The sequence below is a fragment of the Falco peregrinus genome, chromosome 18 (assembly GCF_023634155.1).
Source record: "Falco peregrinus isolate bFalPer1 chromosome 18, bFalPer1.pri, whole genome shotgun sequence".
NCBI lineage: Eukaryota > Metazoa > Chordata > Aves > Falconiformes > Falconidae > Falco > Falco peregrinus.
In genome coordinates, this window is record NC_073738.1 from 5,955,436 (window position 1) to 5,982,870 (window position 27,435).

Genomic DNA, 27,435 nt, shown 5'->3' on the forward strand with positions numbered 1-27,435 from the left:
GATAAGGAGCCCCCAGCCCCTGCTGCCCGCTGCCACAACCCACTGTTAATGGGGCAGGGGCTGCCCCATCCTTGGGTGACGGGCTGTGTCCCATGGGTGCTCTCCCTGCTCTCGGGGCAGGGCTGGAGGAGGCTCGCTGGTTGTGTGCCCCCCCCAGCATGCCCCCCTGGGGAGGCACAAGGGGTCTGTTCCTCAGCTTTGTGTCTCCCAGCCCGGGGGCTCACGGAGGCTGGATCTGCTTGCTGCGTTTATTGATTCCTTACGCTCCAACAAGGCAGGTGGGGCTGAATTAAAAACCAAAATCGCCCAAAACAACCCAAAACCCAGGGGAGGATGGGAAGGAGAAGGGAGGGGGGAGCCTATCCCTGTCGTGAGGATGCTGCTGCAAGGAGGGCCAGCAGGTCCCCAAAGGGAGGGACAGGCGCCCCCTGCAGCGCCTGGGGGGGGCGGGGGGGGGGAGGCTGGGCACTAGAGGGCACGCAAAGCCCGGGTGGGCATCCGAGGGAAGAGCAGTGCTCCTGGGCTGAGCAGGGGGCTGTGCCCAGACCCTCACCCCTGGAGGGGTTTTGGCCCTGAGCCCCCTCCCTTGCTCCCCAGCAGCAATCACTCCCTGCATCCCCCCATGGCACAGTTTGCCCCCCAGCCCCAGCTCATGTGGGTCCCAGTCCAGCATCCCCCATCCCAACGGGTCCATGTCTTCAGCTGGGGGTCCGAGTTGCGGCTGGCGTGGGGTGTCAAGATGGGGAGAGGGATGCTTGTCCCCAGCCTCCCCGGTGGGTGCGGCGAGTCCCTCGTCGGTCCCAGGACAGCGAGGGGGGACATGCGTGGTCAGTCCTCCGCCACGACGCTGGGCCGAGCGGCCAGGCTGGGGGGCGGCGAGGGGGCCGGGGGTCTCAGCTGGGGCTGCGGGTCGGGCTGGCTTCGGTGCTGTCGCTCACCAGGCACTCGTTGGACTTGAGGCTGGCCAGGGACTTGCAGCTGGGCAGGGAGGCCAGGGAGCCGCAGAGCCCCAGCATGGAGGGCGTGGGGTCCTTCCCTGCGGGCACAGAGCGGGGCCGGCGTCGCGGGGGGCTGAAGCATCACACCCCAGCCCTGCCGCGGGGGGACGGGGACAGGGACCACCTCTGCAACAGGGACCTGGGTGTCCTTGTGCTGCTGGGACAGCATCCCCAGCATGAGGAGGGGGCTGCTGGGGGGGTCCAAACGCCTGGGTGCGTGTTGGGGGGCATACTGAACCCCGTGGGGCACCCTATGGTGTGCGTGTGGGGGGGGGCTTACCCAAGGGCCCCCAGGGCTCGCCTTCACGCTTGCCCTCGCCCAGGCGCTGGGAGTCGGAGCTGAGGCTGTTCTCGGCCGAGAGCTGGTCGGTGCTCACGAAGCTGTGCCTGCGGACGGACGGCGCTGAGCCCCCCGCGCCGCGGCCCCCAGGGTTGAGACAGCCCCATCAGCTAGGGCCAGCCCTTCTCCCTGTCCCCTGCCCGGGGCAGACCCCCCCCGGGGTGGGGTAGGGTGCTGGGTGCAGGTCGAGGCAGCTCTGCCCCCCACGGGGGGGTTACCTCCGGTAGAGCTTGCTGTCTGAGCTGCTTTCATTGCCGTTGAGGGTCCCCAGCGATGGCCACTGGTTCACCAAGGGTGTCACCATCTCCTTGGAGAGCTGGGCCAGCTGCGGGTTCTCGCAGGGGATCAGCCCCGTCCTGCGGCAAAGGTGGGTGCTCAGCACCTGGCACAGCCACCAGTGCTGGGGACCTGCCAGGCGACATGGCCCACGGGACGTGTGGGGTAGGGACCCACCGTGTCCTACAGGACATATGGGACACTGGGGAGCCGCTGTGTCCCCCACAGGGCATATGGGGCACTCAGGCACTGGGAGCCCACCACCCCATCACACCCCACAGAGTGTATGGGGTACCGGGGACCACCACTCACCTGCCCCTCAGAGTCAGTGGGGTGCTGGGGACCAACTACCCACCCCGGAGCCCATGGGACACCCAGGCTTCGGGGACCCCCCACCCACCGTGCCCAGCCAGGCCCGGCAGCATGTCCCCACTCACAGCTGCTCCTGCAGCTCCAGGATGACGCCCTCCAGCTCCCTCTTCTCCAGCTGGTTCTGCACCATCACCTCCTCCAGGCGTAGCTTCAGCCGCTTGTTTTCTGCCTCCAGGTCCTTCAGCTGTGACTCCCGCAGCCGCACCAGCTCCTCCAGGTACCCCTGTGTGAAGCTGCCATCAGCAGTGTGCCACCACCCCAACCCCCCATGTCCCCAGGGCCACCCAACGTGACAAGGAGAGAGCTGGGACACCACAGCTGCGAGTACCACTGGGCTGCGGGAGTGGGGATGCAGTGGGGGGATGCTCCAGGCTGGAGCATCCCAGGGGGACTGGTACCCAGATGGCCTCATCCTGGCTCCCAGTACCTTTTGGGCATAAACAATGCGAAATTTCTGCTCCATCTTGCGCCACTTGTTGTACCAGCTGTCCTCATCGGTGACCAGGGGCAGGTAGGGGTGTTCAGGGGAACTGTCCTCACTTGTGCTGCTCTCCACACTGCCCCGCTCCTCCTCCTCACTCAGATAGTCGTAGCTGGGGGGCACAGGGGCTCACCAGGGACAGCACTGTGGCACAGGGCTGGCACGTGCCAGAGAGACAGTGGGGTCCCCAACCCAAGGAGGTCACCCCGGCTCTTACCTCTGCGTGAACTTCAGGTAGGGTGTGTAGTCGATGACCACGGGTGTTTTACCGTCCATCACCTCACCCTTCAGGCAGAAGCTGAGTGGCGGATGGAGAAGAGGGTCAGGGCAGCCCCAGTGGCCCGTGGGGGGGCCACGCAGGGTGCCCCCATCCCACTGTGCTGCCCACCACTACCTGAAGTCAATGGCGCTGAGCCCGATGAGCATCCCCGTCAGCACTGTGGACTCCTCGCGCAGCATGATGGCCCCGTCGTCATAAAACCGCCTGTGGGGGAAAACACGGCTGCATGGTCACCCACTGGCAGCCCAGACCGTGCCGCAGCACCCACCCTGTGCACCCCCACACCCGTAGCACCGTGGGGTGGTGCAGGCATGGCCGCAGCCAGCCGTGCCACCAGCTGCTCACCTGGTGGTCCGTGTGTCCCGCAGGGCCGTGGAGATGTACTCAGACATGCGCTTCTCCATCAGCGCCACGCGGATCCAGGCACGGCCCTGCAAGGCACGGCCCCGCGGGGCAGCCCCGAGGATGGGTGCCACCCTCAGCTGCCCCCCGCCATGCCCCGCCTGCCCCTGGGGCTCTGGGTGCTGGCAGGCAGGTGATCCCCACCCGGGAGCTGCTTTGGGCCCCGTTATCCCCCCGTGGGGACCCACAGCTCCTGTTTCACCCCAGTAACCCTGGGGGGTGCTGTGGGGTGAGGTGGGGCTGCACAAGGGCAGGGTGCCAGGGATGGGGATGGGGCAGGGAGGGGACGGGAACAGGGATGGGGATGTGGTGGGATGGAGATAGAATGGGGACGGGGATGGGGGATGGGATGAGATGAGGATGGGATGGGGACACAGATGGGATGGAGATAAGGATGGAGATGGGGATGGGGATGGGGATGGGTCCATGTGCCAGGGACAAGGTGTGAATGGAAACAAGGGCAGGAATAGGAAAGGGGATGGGGACGGGGACAGAGGCAGGGACAGGGCTGGGGCTGGCACCTTCCTGACCTTGGCCCTGGAGGTGCTGATGTTCTCCATGTTCTCGATGCTGCTGACGCAGTTGTTGGGGACCTTGCTGCAGGCCAGGCGGATGTAGTCCCAGAAGCCTCGCTGCCCATCCGAGCTGAACCAGCTGACTGGGCCTGTGGGGACCGAGGGGCTGCGGGTGGGAGCTGCTGTGCCAGCAGACCCCAGCAGCCTGGCAAGCACCAAGCCAGAGCCCGGCCATGCTCCCTGGTGCCAGCACAGGCACACATGCATCCCCATCCACCGTGTGGCACAGGGATGGGGACAGGGACGCGCCGGGGGTTGCACAGCCGCCCATCCCCACGGGCCACCATTACCTTTAAAGCGGTGGCTGAGGATCTGCTCGAGGATGGCGGCAAAGTTAACGAACTCCTCAGAGGAGTCGTCGATGGGCTCTGCTGTGTATTTCTCCAGCAGGGTCTTCACTGAGAACCTGGTGGGGGTGGGCATCACAGGTGGGAGGGGATGGGCACCCAGCAGCCACCCAGCACACATTAGGTTTTAGCAACAGCAAAATGCTTTCGCAGATGTTGGCTTTGGAGCTCAGCAGGGGGAAGGGGGCTGCGGCTTGCTGACCCCCGTGTCCCCACGTCCCCGGGGAGCCCGCTGGGGCGGCCGCCACTGCCCCGCTGTGCAAGTGGCCAGGAAGGGCGAACAAAGGCCCCCTTCCTCCCCGGCCGCGCGCGGGCGGTGATGGCTTCCCCTTCCGCCCAGCCGCTCGTGCTTGGCGCAGAGATGCTGAAGACACGAAACCCGCTGAGCCCGGCAGGACAGCAGGGCATGGGGCAGGTGTTTGCATGGGGGGGGGTGTTGCCCCATCTGTGGGTCACAGCCACACATGGGCAAGGTGAGACTGGGGGTCCCCATGACAGCAGGTGGAAGGTGCCTCATCATGGCAGTGGTGTCTGGCAATGCCTCATGGCATGGCAGTGAGGTCTGGAGACATCCTGGTGTCAGGACGAGAGGTCTGGAGGTGCCCCGTGCCACCGTTAGGAGCTCTGGGGGTCCCCATGTCATGACAACAGGGTCTGGAGGTGCCCCGTGCCACCGTTAGGAGCTCTGGGGGTCCCCATGTCATGACAACAGGGTCTGGAGGTGCCCTGTGCCACGGTGAGGAGCTCTGGGGGTCCCCATGTCATGACAGCAATGTCTGGAGGTGCCCCGTGCCACCGTGAGGAGCTCTGGGGGTCCCCATGTCATGACAACAGGGTCTGGAGGTGCCCTGTGCCACCGTGAGGAGCTCTGGGGGTCCCCATGTCATGACAACAGGGTCTGGAGGTGCCCCGTGCCACCGTGAGGAGCTCTGGGGGTCCCCATGTCATGACAACAGGGTCTGGAGGTGCCCCGTGCCACCGTTAGGAGCTCTGGGGGTCCCCATGTCATGACAGCAATGTCTGGAGGTGCCCCGTGCCACCGTGAGGAGCTCTGGGGGTCCCCATGTCATGACAGCAATGACTGGAGGTGCCCCGTGCCACCGTGAGGAGCTCTGGGGGTCCCCATGTCATGACAGCAATGTCTGGAGGTGCCCCGTGCCACCGTGAGGAGCTCTGGGGGTCCCCCAGACCCCAACAGCAACACTTGGGGGTCCCTGGCATGGTGCCCCCCAGCCTCAGTAGCCCCCCCCTAGCAGCCCTGGGGCCAAGTCCCATCACAGCCCCTAACCAGGGCTGGGGGGCCTTCATGCCTTCCCCGCACTTGGGGGCTGGGGACAGGGAAGGACCACCAGCCCCCAGCGCCTAATCCCCATCCCTGCCACACACACCCCGCCCTGGTCCAGCTGGGTGTCTCCATGACAACTCTCATCCTCCATCCCGATCGCCTCCATCCCTTCATCCCTGCACCCGTAGCAGGGCCCTGACGTCACTTCCTTGGCCCCCCACCCGCTGGGGGGTCCCTGCCCCAGCCCCCCCAGCCGAGCCCCGCTGCCCCCAGACCCCCCCCGGCCCCTCCAGCATCCCCCCACCCGCGCCCGGCCCGGCTGCCCCCGCATCACCGGCACCGGGAGCCTCCATGTTGCCGTTGTGTTCCCAACACCCCTCCCACACCCCCCCCGCCATCACCCCCCAGAGCGCCCCCAGCCCAACCACCCTGCCCCCCCCCGGCCCCGCAGCCCCGCGGCCCCGCAGCTCCCCAGCCCCCCCGCTTCGCCGCATCCCCATCATCCTCCTCCCCCCCATCCTCCCCTCCAAATCTGACACCCCCCCCTCAAAAGCGACTGCAGCAACAACTAAACACACCCCCCTAGGGTGAAGGGGCCCCGGGGGGGGGGGAGGGGGGGGTGAACCCCCCATCCAGCCCTCCTCCTTCCCACCCCCCTCCCATCCCCCCAACCCCCCCCTCCTCCAGCCCCACCGGCGGTGGTCCTCTCCCTCCCCGCTCCCCCCGCCCCCCCCCCCCAATTTCGGGTGCCCCCCCACCTGCAGACGGTGATGAGGTTTTTCCTCTCCACGGCGATGTTCCGGGAGGAGCCTTTCTTGGCGAGCCCCAGAGCCATGGCAGCCGCAGCGCGCCCCGCCGGGCCGGCCCCGGGGCCGCGGCCACGGGCGATGCCCCCTCCCCCGCGGCCCCCCCTCCCCCGCGGCCCCCCCGCGCCGCCGCGGCCCCCCGCGCCGTGCAGGCTGCGCTCGCCGCCCCCCGCGATGCCCACGCCGACGGGCCGTGCGCCGCCCCCCCCTCTCCCCAAAAAAAAAAAAAAAAAAAGGGATGCGGGGCCCGGTGCTCTCCCCGCCCCCGGCCCCCCCCAAATCTCGCCCCTGGGGAGGGAGGGGATGGGGGAGAAAGAGCGGGGATGAAGCGGGGGGGCAGCAGTCCCTGGGGGGGCCTCCTCCCTGCAGGGCCCAGCCCCTCTCACCATGACGTGCCACCGGTGGGGACCCCGTCGGGGCGGGCAGGCTCTGGACGGGCCCTGGGCAGCCCCCGGGGTAACTGGGGGGGGCCCTTGAACCCCCCACAGGGCTGAGCTGAGCTGCCCCCCACCCTGCCCCGGGTGGCTGGTTTGGGGGATGCTGAGCATCACCTCTGGGTCTGTGGGGCATGGGGACCCCCATGCAAAGGGGTGGAGGGGGTCCAAGCCCCCAGCGGGGTGGCTGTGCCAGGGGGGAGCCCCACAATGCTCCCAGCACCTGCTTTTGCACCATGCCTCAGTTTCCCCATTGATGTGCCAGGGAAATCCCAGAGGGGGTGTGAATGCCACAGGCACCCACATCCCCCCCACAGCACCCAGATAAATCAGTCACCCGGAGCAGAGGGACACCCCCCCCGCCACAACCCACAGGGACATGCCCCCCCCGTCCTTGTGCCCCCCAGGGTACCCCACACCCTCCTCTGCCCCTGCAAAGGGCACTCAGCCCAGAGTGCCCAGCTGGGGGGCAGCAGGGTACCCTGGGGCAGGAGGGACCCCCAAAATCCCCAGGGCTGCTGCAGGGAGGGGGGCCCTTGGCAGCACCCAGATAACGCCGGGGGCTGTTATCGGAGCACCCAGCCCGTGGCTATCGCCCCTCCTGCCCTGCACCGGGTGCCAACAAGGTCCCCAGCATATGGGACGGACCTGCCATGGCCCCCAGCTGGGGTAGCCCTCCCCAGCTGTCCCTGAGCCCTGGGGGGGCTGGTGTGCAAGGCTTGCTCACCTCACCCTTGTCCTTGCTCTTGCACCCTGGGGTGTACAGAGCACTTCAGGAGCATTGCAAATACAGGCACACACGCACATGCATGCACACATGTGCCTGCACACACAAATGGTCACACAAATGTGCACTCACGCATGCACACACACACGTGTGCACCCCCCCTCACCCTGCACTGCAGCAGCTGTGCCCACCCCACCACCTCCCTGCAGGGCAGCCAGGGTACTGGGATGCCGGGGGACAGAGGGAAGCCCAGCCACGTCCCCCCACCCTGTTGTTATCTCGTGCCTTCTCCCCCAGGGGAACCTCCCCAGGAACCCCCCCCCCTTTAAAAAAAAAAAATATAAAAAAGAAAACCCCAATCCCAAGTGAAGGAGGGGGACACCCGGAGGGTTCCTGGGGATTCCCCACAGGGAAACCTGGAGGCTCATAAACAAGATAGCAGGGGGAGGGGGGGTGGTGTAGCGGGGGGGGGCTCCGGGAGCATGGCATGGCCAGGCTGGGGCAGAGCGAGCGGCTGGGGAGGGCCGCAGGGCGCAGCAGGCAGCAGGCAGGGTGCAGCCTCCACGCTGCAAGATGTTGCACCCCGATAACCTTGTTTACAGGGGGCCCCGGGGGGGCCGGGTGAGCCCAAGGGGGGGGAGATTAGGGAGGTGAGCGTGACTCAGGGCATTTGGGTGCGCACCCCTGTGCCGTGCAGCTCTTTCCCCGCGGGCAGCAGCAGGCAGAGCTGGGGCAGGTGCTGGCGACGAGGGCAGGGGCGTCGCAGAGCCACCCCCAGGGTAGGTGCGGGGGCAGGGGCGGCGTGGGGTCCTCCTGGGTGCTGGGAGTGGGCAACAGGGTGGGTGGGGGATGGAAGGGCCAGGCGGGGCTGGGGGAGCAGCCCGGGGTGCCCACAGTGTGGGGTGGGGTCTGTGGGGTTGTCAGTGGGGTGTGCTGGGGTGGGAGGTGCTGTGAGCCAGGAGGGTATGGGCTCCATACTGAGCCATGCTGGGTACCTGCTGCAGGAGGGAGCTGAGCCACGCTGCATGGATGGCGTGGGATGTATGGGCTCCATACTGCACCTGCTGCAGGAGGGAGCTGAGCCACGCTGCATGGATGGCGTGGGATGTATGGGCTCCATACTGCACCTGCTGCAGGAGGGAGCTGAGCCACGCTGCATGGATGGCGTGGGATGTATGGGCTCCATACTGCACCTGCTGCAGGAGGGAGCTGAGCCACGCTGCATGGATGGCGTGGGATGTATGGGCTCCATACTGCACCTGCTGCAGGAGGGAGCTGAGCCACGCTGCATGGATGGCGTGGGATGTATGGGCTCCATACTGAGCATCTGCTGTGAGTGGGAGGTCCTGCACCAAGCCACACTGTGTGGATGGTGTGGGAGGTATGGGCTCCATGCTGAGTGTGTGCAATATGTGCTTTGGGAGGTACAGGCTCTACATGGAGCCAAGCTGGATATATGGCATAGGAGGCGTGAGCCCCATCCTGTCATGCTAGCTGCACGGTGTGGGAGGTATGGGCTCTATACCGAGCGTGTTGGCTACATAGTGTAGGAGATAGGGGCTCTATATTGCACATGGGAGGTGTATGGTGTAGGAGTTATGGATTCCATACCATGTACATGATGTGGGAGGTGCACACGCTATACGGTGCACATGAGGGATATCATATAGGATGTGCCCTACATCGTGTGTGAGATGTCTGGGGCTGGAGCCAGGGGCTCCCTATTGCACATGTGCTGCAGGACCTATGGGCTCTATATGGTGCCAGGGTGGGTTCGACAGGTTGGGGTGACCTGGCTGCAAGGTGCCCCCCGGCCCCCCCGGCCCCTCACCCTGGCCTCGGGGTGCCGCGGGGGCCGTGGGGGGCCGCGGGGGGAGCGGGATGGGGCCTGACACCAGCCGGGCGTTATCAGTGAGGTGCAGCCCGGCGCACCGGGCTGATGCAAGAGCCGCTGGCGGGGCTGGGGGGGGCCGGGGGGGCCCAAGACAGGCCAGCCTGGGGGGCCGGGGGCCGTCGGCACTGGCGGGGCCAGGCGGGGCAGGAAGGAGGAGGCCGGGTCCGGAGCCGGCCATGGTTCCCGTGGCCCCGCCGTGGTTCCCGTGGCCCCGCCGTGGCTCCCGTGGCCCCAGTGGGGTCTTCGTGACCCCACCCCGGCTCCGGCCCCCAGCCGGGAGCGACCTCCTGCATCACCCTGGTGAGATCTAGGGGGGGGCTAGTCCCCCCCTCCAAAAGCCCCCACGCCCTGACCTTGCAGCCCCCCTGTGAACCCCCCATATGGGGTCTCTGGGTAGGGGGTGGCGAGGGGGGCAACGGGGGTCACCATCCCCCCAGCCTGGGGTGTCCCTGCGGTGGGTTGGGGCAGGGGGATCTGGGGGTCCCAGGGCAGGACTGGTCTGGGGAGACCGGGGTGGGTGGGTGTTATGGGGTGGGGAGTTACGGGGGGCTCGGACGCCCGCGTCCCTCCGGGGCTGCCCCGGGGCGGGGGGGGGCGGCGAGCGGGGGGGGGAAGGGGGGGGGGGAGGGGGGGGCAGGGCGCCCCCTGGCGGTTGTCCCCCGGCATAGCCCCGGGGCAGCTGCAGGGGGGGGCGGGGGGGGGAGCCCGGGCGGGGGCACAGCGGGGTGCAGGGGAGGGGAATGAGGGCGCAGGCTGCACCCCCCCACCTCCGGGAACCCTCCACCGCCCCGGGGGCTGCAGAGGTTTTGGGTGCTGGGGGGGGGGGTGGGCAGCAGGGCCCCCGCCGGGTGCACACCCTGGGGTGCTGCGGGGTGCTTGTGCCGTGCTGCTTTGGGACGCCCCCGTGAGCCCAGCTGTGCCTCAGTTTCCCCTTTCTCAGCCCAGCGCTCTGCCAGGGGCTGCGGGGGCTCGCTGGGGGCCTGGCCACTGCGGTGTGTGTCCCAGACCCTGTGGGTGGGTCTATATACGACCCCACCCACGTGTGTGAGCTTATATGGGACCCCAGCCCCCATGCATGGGTCTATCTGGGACTCACCCCAGCCCCCGTGTGTGGGTTTATATGGGACCCCACCCCATGTGTGTGGGCCTATATGGGACCTGACCCCTGGGTGTGGGTCTGTGCAGGACCTGACCCCAGGGCACGGCAGGACCAGCGGGTGTGCGTGGGCATGGGTGGGCCAGGGAGGGACGTTGTGTCCCGGTGGGAAGCTGCCAGGGCTTCACCGTCGCCTGACGTCTGTTCCCATCCCGGCCGGCAGCAGGGCAGGGCACCACTTCCCTGGGGACCCCCGGCCCCAGGACCTCCCAGCCTGTAACCCAGCAGGTTACACGGATGGGGGCTGCGGGAACGGCTCTGGCATCCAACCCCAGCCCCAGCCCAGGGGACAAGTTCCATGTCCCAGGGGGCACCGAGCACTGCCCTGGTCTCTCCTAACATGTGCTCTCTCCCTTTCCCTCTGCGCCCGCCCCGACGCCGCAGAGCGCCGGGTAATGGTGCCACCGGGCTGAGTGCTGGGACGCAGCGAGGTGGCAGTGGGGGCCAAGCCCGGAGCCATGGAGGTGCCCGGCCAGGTAGGGAGACCCGGCCCCAAGCCATGGCTCTGCTGCTGCACCCAGCCTGCTCCCACCCTGGCACAGCCCCGGTGAGGTTCTGGGGGTGCCCGCCCCACTGAGCCCCCTTCTCTCTGTCCTGCAGGAGCTCTATGAGGAGAGGATGAGGAGGTCCCTGGAACCTGAAGGCTACGAGGATATCGGCATAAAGGGCTACCGCCTATCGCTGGGGGAGATGAGCGGTGAGTAGTGCCCTCAGGTGCTAGGGGACACTGGACACACTTGGGCACCAGCACTGCATGGGGGACAGCATTGCACGGGCACCAGCATTGCAGGGGTGATGGCGTTACATGGGTGACAGCATTGCATGGGTACCGGCGTTGCATGGGAACTGGCACTGGCTGGGTGCCAGCATTGCAGGGTCACCAGTGGTTCAAGGTCACATGTTGCATGGGTGCCAGAGTTCTGTGGGTGTCAGCTGCACATGGGTACCAGCATGGCAGAGGCATGTCACACAGGCACCAGCATTGCATGGATGTGGGTGTTGTATAGGTGCCAGCATTGCATGGGCGCCAGTGCTGCATGGGCACCCACATTGCATCAGTTCCAGGTTGCATGGGTGCCAGCATGGCACAGATGTGTTGCATTGGCACCAGCCTTGCACAGATGTGTTGCATGAGTGCCAGTCTTGCACAAGCACTACAGTTGCATGGGTGCCAGCCAGCATGGCACAGACATGTTGCATGGGCACCAGCATGGCACAGGCATGTTGCATGGGTGCCAGTCTTGCACAAGCACTAGACCTGCATGGGTGCCAGCGTTGCACAGGCAGCAGGGCTCACTCAGAGCCTGGGGCAGCCAGGCAGGGACACGCAGCCCTCGGCATCGCATTGCTCAAAGGTAGCGACCCCCTTTGCTGAAGCCCTGGAGCTGGCGAGGTGCCACCTCCAGCATGAGGGCTGTGGGTGCCCGAGATGGGGCCAAGCTTGGGGACACCCGGGGTCCTTGAGGCCACGGCCAAGAGCCCCTGCAGCGGGAGGTGAGGGGAGTCTGAGGGGGTATGCGTGCCCTGGAGCATCCCCTTGCCCAAAGCTCCGTTGATTCAGAGCTGCCACCCCGAGGGGGTGCTTGGGCTGTGCCGGCTCCTGGCACCCAGGCCCTTCGGGTCCCCATCCGGGGTGACGCAGGTTGGGGGTAACGCTGCCACCTGTTCTGCACAGGGGCCGGCACCGGCACCGCGTCCCCCTTGCACGTGTGGAGGGCCCGAGCTGAGGAGCTGACGCCCCTGTGGTGAGTCCCCCAAATCGGGGAGGGGGCTGGACACTGCCCCGCCTGCCCGGCTGGCACCGGCAAGGGGAGCTGCTGGCACCCATGGGTGCCCAGCGCTGATGTCCCCGTCCTGGTGGGGTGTGTTTTGCAGCCAGTACTTGCCTGGCCGCCGGGGATACTATGACGTGGATGGGAGGAGGCGTGCGGCCGGGGCCCCCCCAGGACAGGCGAGCCACCGTGGCGGAGGGCAGCGTGAGTGACCGCAGGGGCAGCGGGGGACAAAGCCCAGCCCTGGCTTCCTGGCCCCCACAAGCCCTCTGTCACACCACCCACCCTGGCTTTGCCACTCTCATCCCCATCCTCCGCAGGGTGACCGTCACCCAGGCGTCAGGGCACACTGCGGGGTGACCGCTGCCTCTTGCCCGTAATTGCCCACTGATTGAGGATAAATAAAGCCTTTGTTTGGGGTGAGGACAAGAACCACTTGGGGCTGAACGCTGGTTGGCGCCGGGCGGCTTGGCGGTGGTGGCAGCAGGCCGGGACAAGGACAGGCTCGTGCCCACGTGCCACAGACAACGCTGTCAGGGACATCGAGGGGGAACACGCGCCCCATCCCCCCTCCCTCGGGCACAGCATCCTTCAGCTGGCAGAGCGGGATGCAGGTCTTGCAGCATCCCCCCGGCAGATGACCTGGCTGGGGACAGGAGGGGGACTGCAGTGGTCCCCAGTGAGGGCAGAGGGGGACAGGGTGAGCCTGTCCCCAGCGCCGGGTCGCCACGGGCGGGCAGGAGCCGCGCTGGTGTTTACTGTCAGCAAAGGCAAAGTGCTCTGGGATTTACGGTGCACACAGGGCGGCCACGGGGTGTGGGGCTCAGCCCCAGCTTTATAGGACCAGAGCTTGTGGGGTCGTGGGGAGCACAGGGGGGCTGCAGGTAGGTGGAGAACAGGGACAGGGACGGGGACACCTCGAGCTCCTGGGGTCTGGCTGGCTGGGGATGTGCTATTCCCATCCCAGTGCAAGGGGCAGTGCTTGGTGCTGCGGTCAGGGTTGTGCCAGTGGCCGGGTGGCAGGGCAGAGCGTGGCCATGAGCCCCATCCTCACCCTGGCCCTGGGGATGTCCCCAGACTGTCACCCTGCCCCAGGAGCCGGGCTGCAGGTATGCAAGGGGCTGGAGGTGGGCACTGGTGGGGCAGGGGGGTGATGGAGGGACACATCCAGCAAACCCCAGCTGGGTCTGGGATGGGGCAATTGGTGTGGGACAGGTCCAGCAAGTCCCATCCAGGTCTGGGGTGGGGGTGGTGGAGCTGGGGACACATCCAGGCAACCCCAGGTGGGTCTGGGATGAGGGTGATGGAGCAGGGGACACATCCAGGCAACCCCAGGTGGGTCTGGGATGAGGGTGATGGGAGGCAGATGCTTCCAACAGACCCCGGGAGGGTCTGGGCTGGGGCAGGGACCAGCTAATGTGTTGGTGGCTCCGCTCACAGCTCCATCAGTGACTGATGTGGATGTGGAGGCGGCAGGGAGCAGGACGCTCTTGTCCCAGCAGGACACCCATGAGGTAGGTTCTGCCCCAGGGACCCCCACTCCCTCCATTCTGAGGAGCAGCTGGACTGTGGCCACCTGGGGACTGGCCTCACCTGGGGACACCAGGGCAAGTGGGGATGCTGGCATGGGAGCCACAGCTCTGTGTCTACTGGGGGTCCCTGGTGCATCCAGAGAGACCCTGGACCCCCCCGACTCTGGCTGCAGGTCTATGTGGAGCTGCATGAGCTGGTCATGGACAGCACGAAGGAGCTGTGCTGGATGGAGGCCAGCCACTGGCTCCAGCTGGAGGAGGACTTCAAGGAAGCTGGGCACTGGGGCCAGCCCCATCTCTCCTTCCTGACCTACCACAGCCTCCTGGAGGTCCGACGGGCTTTGGCCAAAGGTGGGGGTGTCAGCTGGGGCCAGGGTGGTGGTGGAGACCCCATGTCAGCCAGCCCGTGACGGTGCTGTCCCCACAGGTGCTGTCCTTGTTGATGTGGCAGCCAAGTCGCTGGCGGCCATTGCCCATGTCCTCATCGACCAGATGATCTACGAGGGGCAGATCAAGCCGCAGGACCAGGAGGCCATCCTGAGGATGCTGCTGCTGAAGCACAAGTACGGCCAGGGCTGGCAGCCCCGTGGGGGGACCCCAGGCTCCGCTGGGTCCAGCCCCAGTGAGTCCCACTGGAGCCTGGCACAGGGTGGAAAAGCCTCTGCACAGCTTGGCTTTGCCTCCCAGCCTGGCTTGGGGGTCCCTGCGCACCCCTAGGGCTGGGGGTGGTTTAGGGGGCATCAATGTCTCTGGCCCATCTATCACACACCCACCTCTCTGCTCTAGACACCCCGACGAGGTGGAGTCAGTCGGGACCCTGCTGCGGGCACAGCTGCAGCGCTCGGGCATGGGCCAGGCAGAGACTGAGCAGCCGCTGCTGCAGCAGCCCCTGGAAATGCGCAGGCTGCCCGGGGCCAAGCAGGTGAGTGGGGACGGGGCTGTGGCGGGGAGCAGGGGGGCACCGGGGCACAGGGTCGGGGGTGCTGGGTCCGGCCAGGGTGTGGGGAGGGCAGCTGAGAGGTGCACACGTGCACGCGGCGATGTGTGCACACACCCCCTGGTACACGCAGGTGCGCACACCAGGCAGCTGCACGGCAAGTGGGTTTTCACAGGGACCCCTGGGGAGTGCACACACCCACTGACACACACCCATGCACATTTGCACACCTATCCACATGCACTCACATGGGCATGAGCATGCAGAAATGCACGGGCACAGGCAACCCCCCAAACTCCCACGCACACCGCTTTCTCTCACCCTTACACACATGTGCACACATGCATGCATATACCTTCACACTTGCAGGCACATGCACACACACATACATGTGCACACGTGCATGCAGGGGAGGCACTGCCATGGGACAGTGCAGAGGTGGTAGCGAGGGAGCCAGGCTTGCAGGGGACAGAGAGGGACATGCAAGGGACAGAGGGGGACATGCAGGGGACAGAGGGGGACATGCAGGGGACAGCCACCAGGGTCAGCTGCCTGATTCCTGCCATTCGTCTGCCTGCAACAGAGCCCGAGTGGGGCCACGAAACCGCAGCTCCCCGAGAAGGTCCCCAAGGATGCTGAGGCCACGCTGGTCCTTGTGGGTGAGTGGTCAGTGCAGAGGCGGGTGTGGGGTCAGGGCGGTGGGTGCGGGGCTGGGGTGAGCAGGGGGAGCTTTGGCGCCTGCCTGTCGCTGCCTGCTTGCTCACTCACTCGCTGCATTTCTTGTGCCTTTTTTGACTTTCCTCATCCTCAGCCCTTGCCGCCACCTGCTGCCGCTCAGTGCTGCTCTCTGGCCCCGTGTCCCTTGTCCTCATGTCCCATTTCTTCACTCCTCTGTGCTCCCAAGTCCTCATGTTCCCTGTGCCCCTATGCCCCAATGTCCCTGTGCTCCATGCCCATCTATCCCTGTGTCCCCATGTCCCTGTGCCCAGTGTCCGTGTGTCCATATGCCTCAGTGTCCTCATGTCTTTGTGCACCCATTCTATTCCCCGTGTCCCCCCGCACCCCCATGCCTCTCTGTCACCTTGTCTCCATATCCTGATGTCTCCATGTCCTGACATCCCCATGTTTCAGTGTCTCCATGTTTCTGTACTCCTGTGTCCCTGTGCTCTGTGTCCCTGTGCCCCATGTCCCTGTGCTTGGCCCCCTGTGACCCTTGTCCCGTCCCATCATCCCCCCCAGGCTGCGCAGCCTTCCTGGAGCAGCCAACGCTGGCCTTTGTGCGCCTGAAGGACGCAGTGATGCTGGATGCCGTCCTCGATGTGCCCCTACCCGTGCGCTTCCTCTTCGTCGTCCTGGGCCCCGACAGCCCCCACATCAGCTACCACGAGATTGGCCGTGCTGTCGCCACCATGATGTCCGAGAGGGTACGGCTTGCCCACATCGCCACCAGCACTGTCACTGCCACCAGCACTGCCGTCTGGGGAGCCAGGCCCCCTGAGCCCCCCAAAGTCCCCATCCCTGGGGCTGCACCCTCTAACAGGGCTCGTCCCCTGTGCCATGTTCCTGTCTGTGTCCCCATGCCTCTGGGCCTCCATGTCCTCATGCACCCCTGTCCCCGTGTCTCCATGTCCACATGCACCCCCTTCAATCTGTCCATATGCATCCCTGTCCCCACACTTCTGTGGCCCCGTGCTCCCATGTCCCCATGCACCTGTATCCCCATGTGCCCACGCCCCTGAAGTCAATTGTCCCCTTGTCCTTGTGTGTCCAGACAACCATGTCCCCACACTCCTGTGGTCCTGTGTCCCATGACCCCCCTTATCCCCATGCACCCCCTCATCCTCATGCCCTCGCATCCCCATGATGCCCCATCCCCATGGGCATGCTCAGGGGCCGGGTGGGTGCCCAGAAGCACCCAAGGGTGCCGGAGACAGCTGAACATCTGTGCCTGGGCCACCTCGTAGGTCTTTCGCCGGGATGCCTACCTGGCTGAGGGCCGCCAGGACCTGCTGCAGGGGGTGGAGGACTTCCTGGAGGCCAGCATCGTCCTGCCACCCACCGAGACCCCCAACGAGCAGCTGCTGCGCAGCCTGGTGCCGCTGCAGCAGGACCTGCTCCGCCGCCGCTACCAGCCCCCCAAGAAGGCGCTGCACAAGGACGTTCCAAAAGGCCCATGTAAGGCAGGGACCACCCCGGCCCCCCCAGGATCCCCCTTCACCATGGTTGGCGGGGACCCCACCTTGCACACAGGGTCCCCCCATGGCCACCTGCTTGTGTCCCCAGGGGCGGAGGCACCACCAGCAGAGGACGACGACCCCCTGCGCAGGACGGGGAAACCTTTTGGGGGGCTGGTGCGGGACATCTGCCGCCGGTACCCCAAGTATCTCAGCGACATCAAAGATGCCTTCAGCCCCCAGTGCCTGGCTGCCATCATCTTCATCTACTTCGCCGCACTGTCACCTGCTATCACCTTTGGAGGCTTACTGAGTAATGAGGGGACAAGCTGGGGACACGCCAGGGGACGGGGACATGCCCCAACTGGGCATGGGGCTGGGGGAGTGGGGTGCAACCACCTGCAGCACCATCCCCTGGGGATGCTCCTGGCGGGGGGATTGCGTGCCCTAATCCTGGTGCCGAGGGGTATGGGATGGTGGGACACAGAGCTGTGTCATCCCCCCCAGCACCCACCGGCTCTGCCCCCCCCCAGGTGAGAAGACCAAAGGCATGATGGGGGTGTCGGAGCTGCTCATCTCCACCTGCGTGCAGTGCGTCCTCTTCAGCTTCTTCAGCGCTCAGCCCCTGCTTGTCGTTGGCTTTTCAGGGCCCCTCCTCGTCTTTGAGGAAGCCTTCTACTCGGTGGGTGCCCCCCTGTGCCCCTGGGTGCCCCCCCCAGCCACCAGTGGTCCCCACAGCAGGCTCACATTGCCCCCAGCAGCCCTGGCAGAGGCACAGGGTGCTGCCACAAGGGGATGTCATGTGGGTGCTGCCACATGTGGGATGGCAGAGGGATGATGCCAGATGCAGGGTGGCACTGGTGGGATGGCACATGGGTGGTGCTGCTACGTGGGTGGTGGCACATGGGTGACATCATGCAGATAGAGCCATGTGGGTGCTGGCACAGGTATGATGCGAGGTGTGTGACACCCTGTGGGTGATGCCAAATAGCTGGCACCACGTGGGTGCTGCCAGGCAGGGGGTGCCTTGCCACACCAAGGTACCACTATCCTCATCCCAGCACCCCCCAGCCCTGGGCAGTAGGCACAGGGCCACCGTGGGACCCAGAGGTCCAGCCCACATGGGTGCGCATGCTGGGGGCTTCAGGGGCCTGATGGGGCTGTGTCCTCTGGCTCCCCAGTTCTGCAGCAACAATGGCATAGAGTACATCGTGGGCCGGGTCTGGATCGGCTTCTGGATGATCCTGCTGGTGCTGGTGGTGGTGGCCTGCGAGGGCAGCTTCCTGGTGCGCTACCTGTCCCGCTACACCCAGGAGATCTTCTCCTTCCTCATCTCCCTCATCTTCATCTACGAGACCTTCTCCAAGCTTGTCACGGTGAGGGGCACAGGGGTCCCGCATCAGGGAAAGGGGGAGCTGCAGATTGTGGTCATCACCCAAGTTTCCATAGAAATGAGCTGGATGCAGGCGAGGGATGCAGCCCATCTCCCTTTCCCAGGTGTTTCCCAGCTCATGCTTCTCTCTGCAGGGGGATTTTGGGGCAGGGAGGTGAAGCCTGGGCAGATGTCCCACCTGGGCTGCAGAAAACATGGTCCTTGTCCAGCACCTGCCTGGGGAGCCCCAACTTCTTCCCCCATCCCCTGGCTCAGACCCTCCCCAGTTGGCCAGCAGCAATGGGCTGGTGTCACTGGGTGCCTGCTGGGACATGTCTGGTGCTGGAGAGATGACACGCAGGACGCATGCCCCATCACTCTTGGACCCCTATCACACCGGGGTGCCCCTGTGCACCCCTCTATGAGCTTGGCACAGCCCCAAACACCCTGGGTGATGCATGGTCCTCAGTGGGGCCATGCTTGTCCGTCCCCACTGTGCCACCCAGTCCCTGTCCAGTCCCATTTCCAAAGGAGCATGGAGAAAACCAAGCCTAAAAATAACCCCCCGCTCACTCTGTGCCAAGCTCCCAGTCTCGCTGGCCACCCTGGCACACACCCTGCCGGGATGGTGCTGTGGGGCTCCCAGCATGGCAGGGGGGGTGCAGGGGCATCCCCCATCCCTACGCGCTAGCAGGGATCCCATCGTCACTGACCTTCTCCCCTTCCTTCCCCAGATCTTCCAGAATCATCCGCTACAGCGGCATTACAATGTGCAGGCCACGGTCCAGCCCCACGTGCCAGAGCCCAACACGGCACTGCTGTCCCTCGTCCTCATGGCTGGCACCTTCTTCCTGGCCTTCTTCCTCCGCAAGTTCAAGAACAGCTCCTTCCTGCCTGGCAAAGTGAGGAGGCGGGGGCACAGTGGCATCCCCCCCACCGCACTGGGCCCGGGGGCAGTGCTGGGGGCAGCACGGGGGCTCAGCGGGTGCGGGTTCCTGAAGGGGCTGGCTGAGACCGTGCAAACTCATTGCATGTTCCTGCAGAGTTCTTTGCTAGAGCTGGTGGGTGGACCCCTCAGCTGGGTGGGGGCGCAGGTGTCTGCATTTAACATGGTCATGGTGTCCCCACAGATCCGGCGTTTGATCGGGGACTTCGGGGTGCCCATTTCCATCTTTGTCATGGCGCTAGTCGACTTCTTCATCAAGGACACGTACACGCAGGTCCGGGAGCAGCAGAAGGGCAGGGCTGGGGGGACACGGGTGTCTGTGACAAGGGGACATGGAGCCAGGTGCTTGTCCCAATGCCCCATCCTCGTCCCCTCACCCCCTCATCTCTTCTCCCATCCAGAAACTGAAGGTCCCCAAAGGGCTGGAGGTCACCAACGCGTCTGCCCGGAGCTGGTTTATCCACCCCTTGGGGAATAACAGCCCCTTCCCCATCTGGATGATGTTTGCCACCATGGTGCCTGCCCTCCTGGTCTTCATCCTCATCTTCCTCGAGACACAGATTACCACGTGAGGACCAGGGGGGTATGGGGAGGGCCGCAGGGTGGGACAGGGATGGAGAGGACTTCCCCAGGGTGCTGTGTCACCAACTCATCCTCCCTGTCTCCGGCAGCCTCATTGTCAGCAAGCCTGAGAGGAAGCTGGTGAAGGGCTCTGGCTTCCACCTGGACCTGCTGCTGATTGTGGTCATGGGGGGGCTGGCCGCCCTCTTCGGCATGCCCTGGCTCAGTGCCACCACCGTCCGCACCATCACCCATGCCAACGCCCTCACCGTCATGAGCAAGACCTCCGCTGCCAGCGAGAAGGCCCAGATCCTGGAGGTCAAGGAACAGCGTGTCAGCGGCTTCTTCGTGGCTGTGCTCATCGGTGAGCTGGGGAGGTGCCCCCCAATGCGGGTGGCGAGGGCAGGTGCCCCTGGGGATTCTCTCCAACCTCTCCTTGTCCACCACAGGTGTCTCCATCCTCATGGAGCCCATCCTGAAGTACATCCCGCTGGCCGTGCTCTTTGGCATCTTCCTCTACATGGGTGTCACCTCCCTCTTTGGCATCCAGCTCTTTGACCGCATCCTGCTCTTGCTGATGCCACCCAAGTACCACCCTAAGGAGCCCTACGTCACCCGGGTGAGTGAGCCCTCTATCGCCTGGCCGGGTGGCTGTGGGCTTGGGGGTGTCCTGGGCTGTGGCACCCCATGGTGCCGCCTGCAATTGCTTGGGGCTCCCCAGAGAGCTGGATGCTGACCTTTGCTGGGCTCTTTGGGCCACCCCAGGAAGGGTGGGGGGTGCTGGATCCACCACCCTGACCCCACTGGGCTCCTCGTCCCACAGGTGAAGACTTTGCGGATGCACCTCTTCACCGTCACCCAAATCATCGTCCTTGTGCTGCTGTGGGTGGTGAAGTCCACCCCGGCCTCGCTGGCGCTACCCTTCGTCCTCATCCTCACTGTGCCCCTGCGGCGCCTTCTGCTGCCCAAGATCTTCCACGAAGTCGAGCTCAAATGTGTACGTAGCCCCAGCACAGGCCGGGAGCACCACAGCACTGTCCCTGTCCCTGCACCCATCCCTGTCCCCATCCCCATCTGTGTCCCTTTCCCCATCCTCATCCTCATCTTCATCTGTGTCCCTATCCCCATCCCACCTAATGCCCTCCCCTGTCTCTCCAGCTGGATGCGGACGATGCCGTGGTGACCTTCGAAGAGGAGGAGGGCACAGATGTGTACGACGAGGTGCAGATGCCCAGCTAAGGGCTGGCTGCCGCCCACCCCCCAGCTGGCCCCATGCCCCCCCAGCCCCCCACACCCACTTAGAGCTCTGCTGCTGCCATCCTGGGGCTGCTGGGCAATGGAGGAGACCTTGGGGACACAGCCCCAGAGCCCCCGTCCCCACCTGCACACCCTGCAAATGGGGCCTTTTTGTTTTTTTCCCTTTTTTAAATCTTTTTTTAAAAAAATGTTTTGGATGGTGTGATCTCACGCACACTTTGCTACCCACTGGGGAAGACGCTGCCTGGGCTGGGGGGGTCCTGTGGGCCATCCCCCACCCCATGGCAGGGCAGGATGGCCCGTGCCCCGTGTCACCATCCTGTCCCCAAGGCCACCCCAGAGCCGTGACTGGGACCGAGCGTGGGAAGGAGCTGGAGGAAGACACCCAAGCCTGGAGGGAGGCACAAGGCAGGGACAGGGTGATGTAGGAGGGAATGGAGATTGCCCCCAGCCCTGCTGCCTCCCCTGGGGAACCCCCCCCTGCCCAGCCACTATTCCCCAGATGAACTTCCAGTGCTAACGAGCATGAGCTGGGACAGACCTTTTGCCCCACAGAGCCCTTTTCCCCCCTTCCTCCATCATTTGCCCCAGCGAGAGCATCCCTGCTGCTCCACTGTGCTCACGGCTGCCCGCAGCAGCTCACAGGGTCAGGATGTAAACAGTCCAGTGAGGGGGTTTATATTTTTGCAATTCAGATAATCATGCTAAAAATACCCAAAAAAATTACACTGACGCTTCCGCAAGTAGGATTCACTCAAAACCAAACAAAAATCAAAAAAAAGGCTGAAAAAGCACCTTAAAAAAAGAAAAAAATGAGGGAAGAAAAAAAAAAAAAAAAAAGCAGGTGCCAGGAATGATGTGTATATTTGATGCTAGCATTTGGGGGAGCTTGTAATTTATTTCTAAAGGCTGATTGTGCTCCTGCTGGCAGCGGGGGCCATGTGCGTGTGTGTGTATATACTAGAGAGAAACTATATAAAAATTTACAATTTTCTAGACAAGCTTATTTCAAAGGATCCTGGTCAGGGCCTAAACTCTATGGACCAGTCCAGCGCGTCGTTTAACTGATGAATTAGTGTTAGTATAATTCCTTTTTATTTTTTTAGCATTTCAGTTAAATCAATGTAGTTTTTCCTTGATTTTTCCCTTGCTTGCTGGGTGCATCCTGCCCCATTTCTGCTGGGATTGCTCCCAAACTGGCCGAGCATCCCCCTGCTTCTGCAAGGGCAGCCCCTGCCCTGGTCAGACCCACGGGCCAGATCCAGCCAGGGCACAGCACCTCAGCAGGTTGCAAATTTGCTTCTTTTTGCATAAATTCGAGCAGGGGAACCCCACCATCAGCACGGGGGACAGCAGACGGGGGGCAGCCATGCCCAGGGCGGCGCTGCCTTGTCTTTGGGTTGGTTTAGTTTTATTAATTACGTGTCTGAAATAAATGTTGCGAGCTTTGGGTTTTTTTTTCCTTCCACTCCCCAGCCACTTCTGTATCAGGCTTTAATAAAGAAATTAATAAAACCAGAATGTAAGCTGGTTTTTTCTTTCCCAGTGGCCATTTTCTGGAGGGTCGTCTTATTTAACCACCACCCCCAAAAAAAGAGCAGCAGCACCTTTCGGAGGTGCCTGCCCCTGCCCCCCAAGATGCTCAGTGCAGCTGTACCCAGATGCTTGTAGTAGCATCCCAAGGTTCTCACTGCATCCCGGGGTGCTCGCTGCAGCCACTGCAGGATGCTCCTCCTCATAGTCATCCCGGGATGCTTGCTGCAGTTATCCCGGGATGCTCCCCACAGCCACCCCGGGTCACTTGCTGCATCCTGGCATTCTGTCCCAGGACCCACTGAGGCCCCCCCTCCAACAGGGTCAGCTGTGGGCCCCCTCACTCCCAGAGGGACACAGACAGGCTGGAGCGTGTCCAGGGACGGGACACGGGGCTGGGGCTGAGGAGCAGCAGCTTCGGGAATGGGGGTCGCTCAGCCTGGAGAGGGGGAGGCTGGGGGGGCTGGTTGCTCACTGCAGCCGCCTGGCAGGGGGCTGTAGGCAGGGGGGGGTCTCTGCTCCCAGGTAACAAGCGACAGGACAAGAGGGAACGGCCTCAGGTGGTGCCGGGGGAGGTTTAGGTTGGACATTAGGAATAACTTTGTCACCCAAAGGGTGGTCAAGGATTGGAACCAGCTGCCCAGGGAGGGGGTGGAATCACCATCCCTGGGGGTGTTTAAAAATCACCTGGATGCGGTGCCTGGGGACACGTGGGCTTGGCCCTGCTGGGTTAAGGGATGGACCCGATGGTCTCAAAGGTCTTTTCCAACCTAAATAACACGATTCTCACTGCAGCCATTCCAGGCCAGCTCAGATGCTCAGCCCCCCCCTCACCCCCCTGCACCCCAGGGTGCTCCCCTGTTACTGCCATCCCCACACCGGGGGGGGGGACACACGCTGAGCTGCCTGCCCAGCAGGCTGTAACACATTGCAAAGCAGACCCCAGCTCCCCCCTCCAGCCCATGCTGGCACTAAATTGACCCCAATTACCTGTAATCTCATTAAGGAGAGCAACCAGCAGGGCTGCTGCCCCCTTGGAAGACACCTGCCAGTGCCCAGCTCTGTGAAATAGGGAATGGATGTGCCAGGCATCAGGGTCAGCATCTGTCACTGCTCCTGGCTGTGCCCCCAGAGGCTCTTGGTGGGGCTGGGATAAATCCCATTGTGGCCACCGGCCTGGTGCAGCTGCTAGCCCTTGTTTTCTGGAGATGGAGGTACACGGCCAGTGTTTGTTCAGCCCGAGGCCCGCCGAGCCAGCAGCCACCTGTCCTTCTGCTGGCCTCACATGGGCCAGCCGTGCTGGGTGCCATCGGGGGGGGCTTCATGTGCCACCATCACTGCCAGCCCTGCTGCTGCGGCCCCTGCTCTGAGCCCTGGTGCCACCGAGCCCTGCGGGGGGGGGGGGGGGCTCCACGTGCTGCCACCGCCACCAGCCCTGCTGCTATGGCCCCTGCTCCAAGCCCCCGGTGCCACTGTGCAGTGATGGAGGAAGGTGTCTGCCAGGGCAGCATCCCTGCACCCCGGGCAGCATCCCTGCTCCCCGTCCTTCCTGCTCCCCACCCTGGGAAGAGCTGTTTTATTCACTGGGAGATGTCAGCGAGGTCGCTGCCATGGGATCCAGCCCAGTTTGGGGGCAGGGGGGTGGGATTTAGGTCAAGCTCTCCTATGAGCTTGGCTTAGCCCAGTGCAATGTGGTTGGGGGTGATTTGTGGCAGGGACCCGCAGCACGGTGCGAGTTGTAAGGGGGAAAAAATTAAAATACTGGTTAACAGGCCTGCTAACAAGAAGCAGGGAGCACAGGGCTGGAGAGCTGGGTCACATCCCAGCATCACCCCTGGGAGCGGAGAGCCCTGGTGCCGTGGGGTGCCCCCAGCATCCTGGGGTACCCTGTGCCGTCACATGGCTGAGGACAGCCCGGACGTCCCCACAGTGTGAGTGAGATGCTGTCGGTTATAGTTTGTGCAATGAACAAGGGGAAATGCAAACAAGCCCCCCAAAACCAGCCACAGTTGCACCATCTTATTGTGCCTTTATTGGCAAAAAATACTCCTCTGCATGAATTACAGCAATTAAAAAATTCCCTTGGTAAGAAGCACAGAGGGGAGCGTTTGGGATGTGGGTTCGAGGAGTCTCTGTCCCTGCTGCAGGGCTGGTGGCTGGTGCCCGGGGCTCCGGTGTCCCCTCCTTGGTGTGCTGCATCACAGGGGGATCTGCACCTCCGTCAGAGCCGCAGCACGTTTGCACTCCCCATCCAAAATGGATTTTTGGTTAAAAAAAAAAAAAAAAAGTTAAAAATTAAAAATGTGGATATTTCATGTGTTTGGCCTGGTTGTCTCTAAATATTTTGTAGTGGGTTGTTTTTGGTTTTTTTCCTTTTGCAATTTTTCCCTATTGCAAAACAGTGACATTTCACCTAATTTAGACCAGGGAAAACAGCTCAGCTGAGGGCCCTTTCCATGCAGAATAAATATATATATTATTTTTTTTTAAAGCTTTCGGTGGCAGGATTAACTGCTCGGCGCTGAAGCTGGCTGGCGCAGCTTGGCACACCTCGGTGGCGGTGGCCGTGCTGGCGGGAAGCAGGACCGTGGGACGTGGCGGAGGGGCCGTCCATCCCTCCGGCTGATCCCAGGCTTGGGAATAAGGCCCACATAAGCCACTCGTACAGCCGGGCGCTCCCCCGCTGCCACCCCCGCACCCCCCGATCGGCCGGGGGGGCCAACGGCACCCAGACTTGGGGATTATCATAATCATTATTTTTTCCCTTTCCACATAAGCAGAGGTGGATTTTGGCCATTCTCACGCAGCCAGCAGGGAAGTGCCCCCAGCCAGCCAAGCTGGGCACCCCAGGGCCTGATCCTGCATCCTTGGAGGGGGTCCCCCTGCCTCCCACCGCCCTGTGGCAGGTGCCTGCCAGCACTGCCTGTGCCGTCTTGGCCACCGGCACGGAGGTGGCTGGAGCTCACCAGTACCACATGGATGGCCACCAGCACACAAGTGGCCAGAGCTCACTGGTAGTGTGCAAGCAGCTGGCAGCGTGCAAATGGCCAGAGCTCACCAGTGGTATGCAAGCAGCTGATGGTGTGCAAATGGCTGGAGCTCGCCAGTAGTGTGCACACGGTCAGAGCTGCCCGGTAGTGTGCAAGCAGCCAGTGGCATGCAAATGGCCAGAGCTCACCAGTAGCGTGCAAGCAGCCAGCAGCGTGCAAATGGCCGGAGCTTGCTGGTAGGATGCAAGCAGGCTGTGGCATGCAAATGGCTGGAGCTCACCAGTAGTGTGCAAATGGACAGAGCTGGCCGGTAGCGTGCAAGCACCGGTGCCGTGCAAATGGCTGAGCTGGCCAGTAGTATGCAAGCGGATGACAGTGTGCAAGCACCGGTGCCGTGCAACGGCCGGGCTGGCCGGTGCCCCCGCCGAGGGCCGGTGCCGTGCGATGGCCGGGCTGGCCGCAGCGCGCAGGCGGCCTGGAGCGGCCATGGCGGGCGGGCGGCCATCGCGCACGGCAGCCCCGGCCGGCGGGCGGCAGCGGAGTGGGGGGGGCGAGCGGCCGGGGCCGTGCCGGTGCCGGGGCCCGGAACGGCCGGTGTTGTGCCGGCAGCCTGGGATGGCCCGTAATTTGCAGGCAGCTCGGGATGGCCGGTAATTTGCAGGCAGCTGCCCGGCCGGGATTGGCTGCGGGGAATGACGCCCAGCACAACAAAGGTGGAGTTGGAGAAATTGCATTAAAAAAAATTAAGAGCGAGAGAGAGGAGAAAGGGAGCGGGGAGCGGAGGGAGGGGAGGAAACTGCCCCTCGCCCGCCCCGCCGGGGAGATTCCCCACCGCGGCCGTGTCCCGGGGCTGCCCGGGGCCGCGGGGCGGGCAAGGAGTGCGGCCCCGCCGTGGCGGAGGGGACCCACCGGGGCGGGAGGCGGCTCGGCTCGGCTTCCCCCCCCCCCCTCCGCTTCCCCCCCCCTTTTTTTCTCTCTCTCTCTTTTTTTTTTTTTTTTTTTTTTTATGCAAACGCCGGGCGAGGATTGTTGCACATGTAAGGAGATTTTTTTTTCCCTTCCCCCCCCCCTTCCCTCCTCTCTCCTTCCTCCTCCTCCTCCTCCTCTTTTTCTTCTCGCCACAGTGTTGCAAAAGCAAAGAGCAATAAAAAACACGGCGAAAGCGGCGGGAGCGCGGGGCGGCGGCGGCCGGCGGTGCCGCTTGGGGAGCGGCGGAGGCTGGCGGCGGACCCCGGCGCGCAGAGCCCGGCTGATTGGAAGAGAAAACGCAGCGCCATGGAGGCGGGGGAAAGCGCGATCGTCTCTGCGGGGACTGGAGCGCGTCCACGCCCGGGGCCAGCGCTGCAGAGCTGGCCGCCGTTCAACCGCCGCTTCCCCGCCCCGGCCCCGCCGAGCGAGCCCCGGCCCCGCCGAGCCGCGGCCCCCCAAAGCCGCGGCCCCGCAGGTACGTGCCTGCGCCGGGGGAGCCGTGCCGCGCCGTGCCGCCCGGGCTCGCCATTCGCCGCCGCGCCGCTCCGCCGGCGGGGCTGGAGGAGGCGCTTTGTTCCTCCCGGGCTGCCGCCGCCGCCGCGCTCGGTAAGCGCCGCCGCTCCGCGGGCTCTCGCCGCCCGCCGCGGCCGGGGGGGCTTGCGCTCGGTGGGGTGGGCTTTTTTTTTTTGTTTTGGCGGCTTTTTTCTTTTTTTTTTTTTTTTTTTCTCCCCCTAATCGAGGAAAGCAAAACCAGCTCGTTTTCGCGCAGGCCCCGCGGGCAGGAAGCCGCCGCCGGGTCTCGCCCGGCCCGCCCGCTCCGGCCCCGGCCGCGTCCGCGCCGGCGGGGGGCACCCGCGCTGGGGCTCGGGGCGGGGGGGAGCGCACGGCTCGGCGGCCTCGGTGTGCCCCCCCTCCCTCCTTTCCCTTCCCTTCCCTCTCCTCCTCCTCGCTCCCTCCCTCCTTCCCGCTCGCCCTCCCTCCCTCCCGGCTGCCGCAGCTGGATTTCGGGGGCAGGCTTC

The 27,435-nt window shown here is 64.4% G+C and overlaps 2 protein-coding genes across 7 annotated transcripts; one reads left to right on the forward strand and one right to left on the reverse strand.

Moving 5' to 3' along the window:
- Window positions 1–205: 205 nt before the first annotated feature.
- On the reverse strand, window positions 206–9,395 carry RUNDC3A (RUN domain containing 3A). Its single transcript, XM_055790119.1, has 12 exons — window positions 9,155–9,395; window positions 6,115–6,370; window positions 4,015–4,130; window positions 3,680–3,813; window positions 3,093–3,178; window positions 2,862–2,951; window positions 2,685–2,765; window positions 2,414–2,579; window positions 2,052–2,209; window positions 1,557–1,694; window positions 1,279–1,385; window positions 206–1,036 (listed from the first exon to the last, which is right to left on the reverse strand). The coding sequence occupies exons 1-12, from the start codon at window positions 9,393–9,395 to the stop codon at window positions 894–896; spliced, it is 1,716 nt and encodes a 571-aa protein (XP_055646094.1). The 3' UTR covers window positions 206–893.
- On the forward strand, window positions 7,971–22,445 carry SLC4A1 (solute carrier family 4 member 1 (Diego blood group)). 6 transcript variants are annotated; one of them, XM_013297946.3, is made up of 22 exons: window positions 7,979–8,102; window positions 10,758–10,849; window positions 10,974–11,070; window positions 12,049–12,118; window positions 12,249–12,349; window positions 13,586–13,659; window positions 13,851–14,028; window positions 14,105–14,240; window positions 14,464–14,599; window positions 15,198–15,273; window positions 15,854–16,038; window positions 16,579–16,789; window positions 16,898–17,101; window positions 17,322–17,470; window positions 17,970–18,164; window positions 18,895–19,062; window positions 19,291–19,380; window positions 19,508–19,674; window positions 19,778–20,031; window positions 20,117–20,286; window positions 20,491–20,664; window positions 20,826–22,445. In XM_013297946.3, the coding sequence occupies exons 2-22, from the start codon at window positions 10,832–10,834 to the stop codon at window positions 20,904–20,906; spliced, it is 2,934 nt and encodes a 977-aa protein (XP_013153400.2). In that variant the 5' UTR covers window positions 7,979–8,102; window positions 10,758–10,831; the 3' UTR covers window positions 20,907–22,445. The 6 variants fall into 6 exon arrangements, with proteins under 6 accessions (XP_027640161.2, XP_027640163.2, XP_027640160.2 ...); XM_027784359.2 differs by having other exon boundaries at window positions 7,978–8,102; window positions 16,579–17,101; XM_027784360.2 differs by lacking the exon at window positions 10,758–10,849 and having other exon boundaries at window positions 7,971–8,102; window positions 16,579–17,101.
- The last annotated feature ends 4,990 nt before the right edge of the window (window positions 22,446–27,435 follow it).

Bases quoted from the DNA above. Each gene is read 5' to 3' on its own strand.
- RUNDC3A (XM_055790119.1), bottom strand. From the start codon at position 9,395: ATGGCCGGCTCCGGACCCGGCCTCCTCCTTCCTGCCCCGCCTGGCCCC. The intron at 3,179-3,679 runs GTCAGGAAGGTG...CGTGCCTTGCAG, and splicing joins TCAGCACCTCCAGGGCCAAG to GGCCGTGCCTGGATCCGCGT. The intron at 2,580-2,684 runs GTAAGAGCCGGG...TGTGCCCCCCAG, and splicing joins TACCTGAAGTTCACGCAGAG to CTACGACTATCTGAGTGAGG.
- SLC4A1 (XM_027784359.2), top strand. The intron at 17,471-17,969 runs GTGGGTGCCCCC...CTGGCTCCCCAG, and splicing joins TTGAGGAAGCCTTCTACTCG to TTCTGCAGCAACAATGGCAT. The intron at 20,665-20,825 runs GTACGTAGCCCC...CTGTCTCTCCAG, and splicing joins ACGAAGTCGAGCTCAAATGT to CTGGATGCGGACGATGCCGT.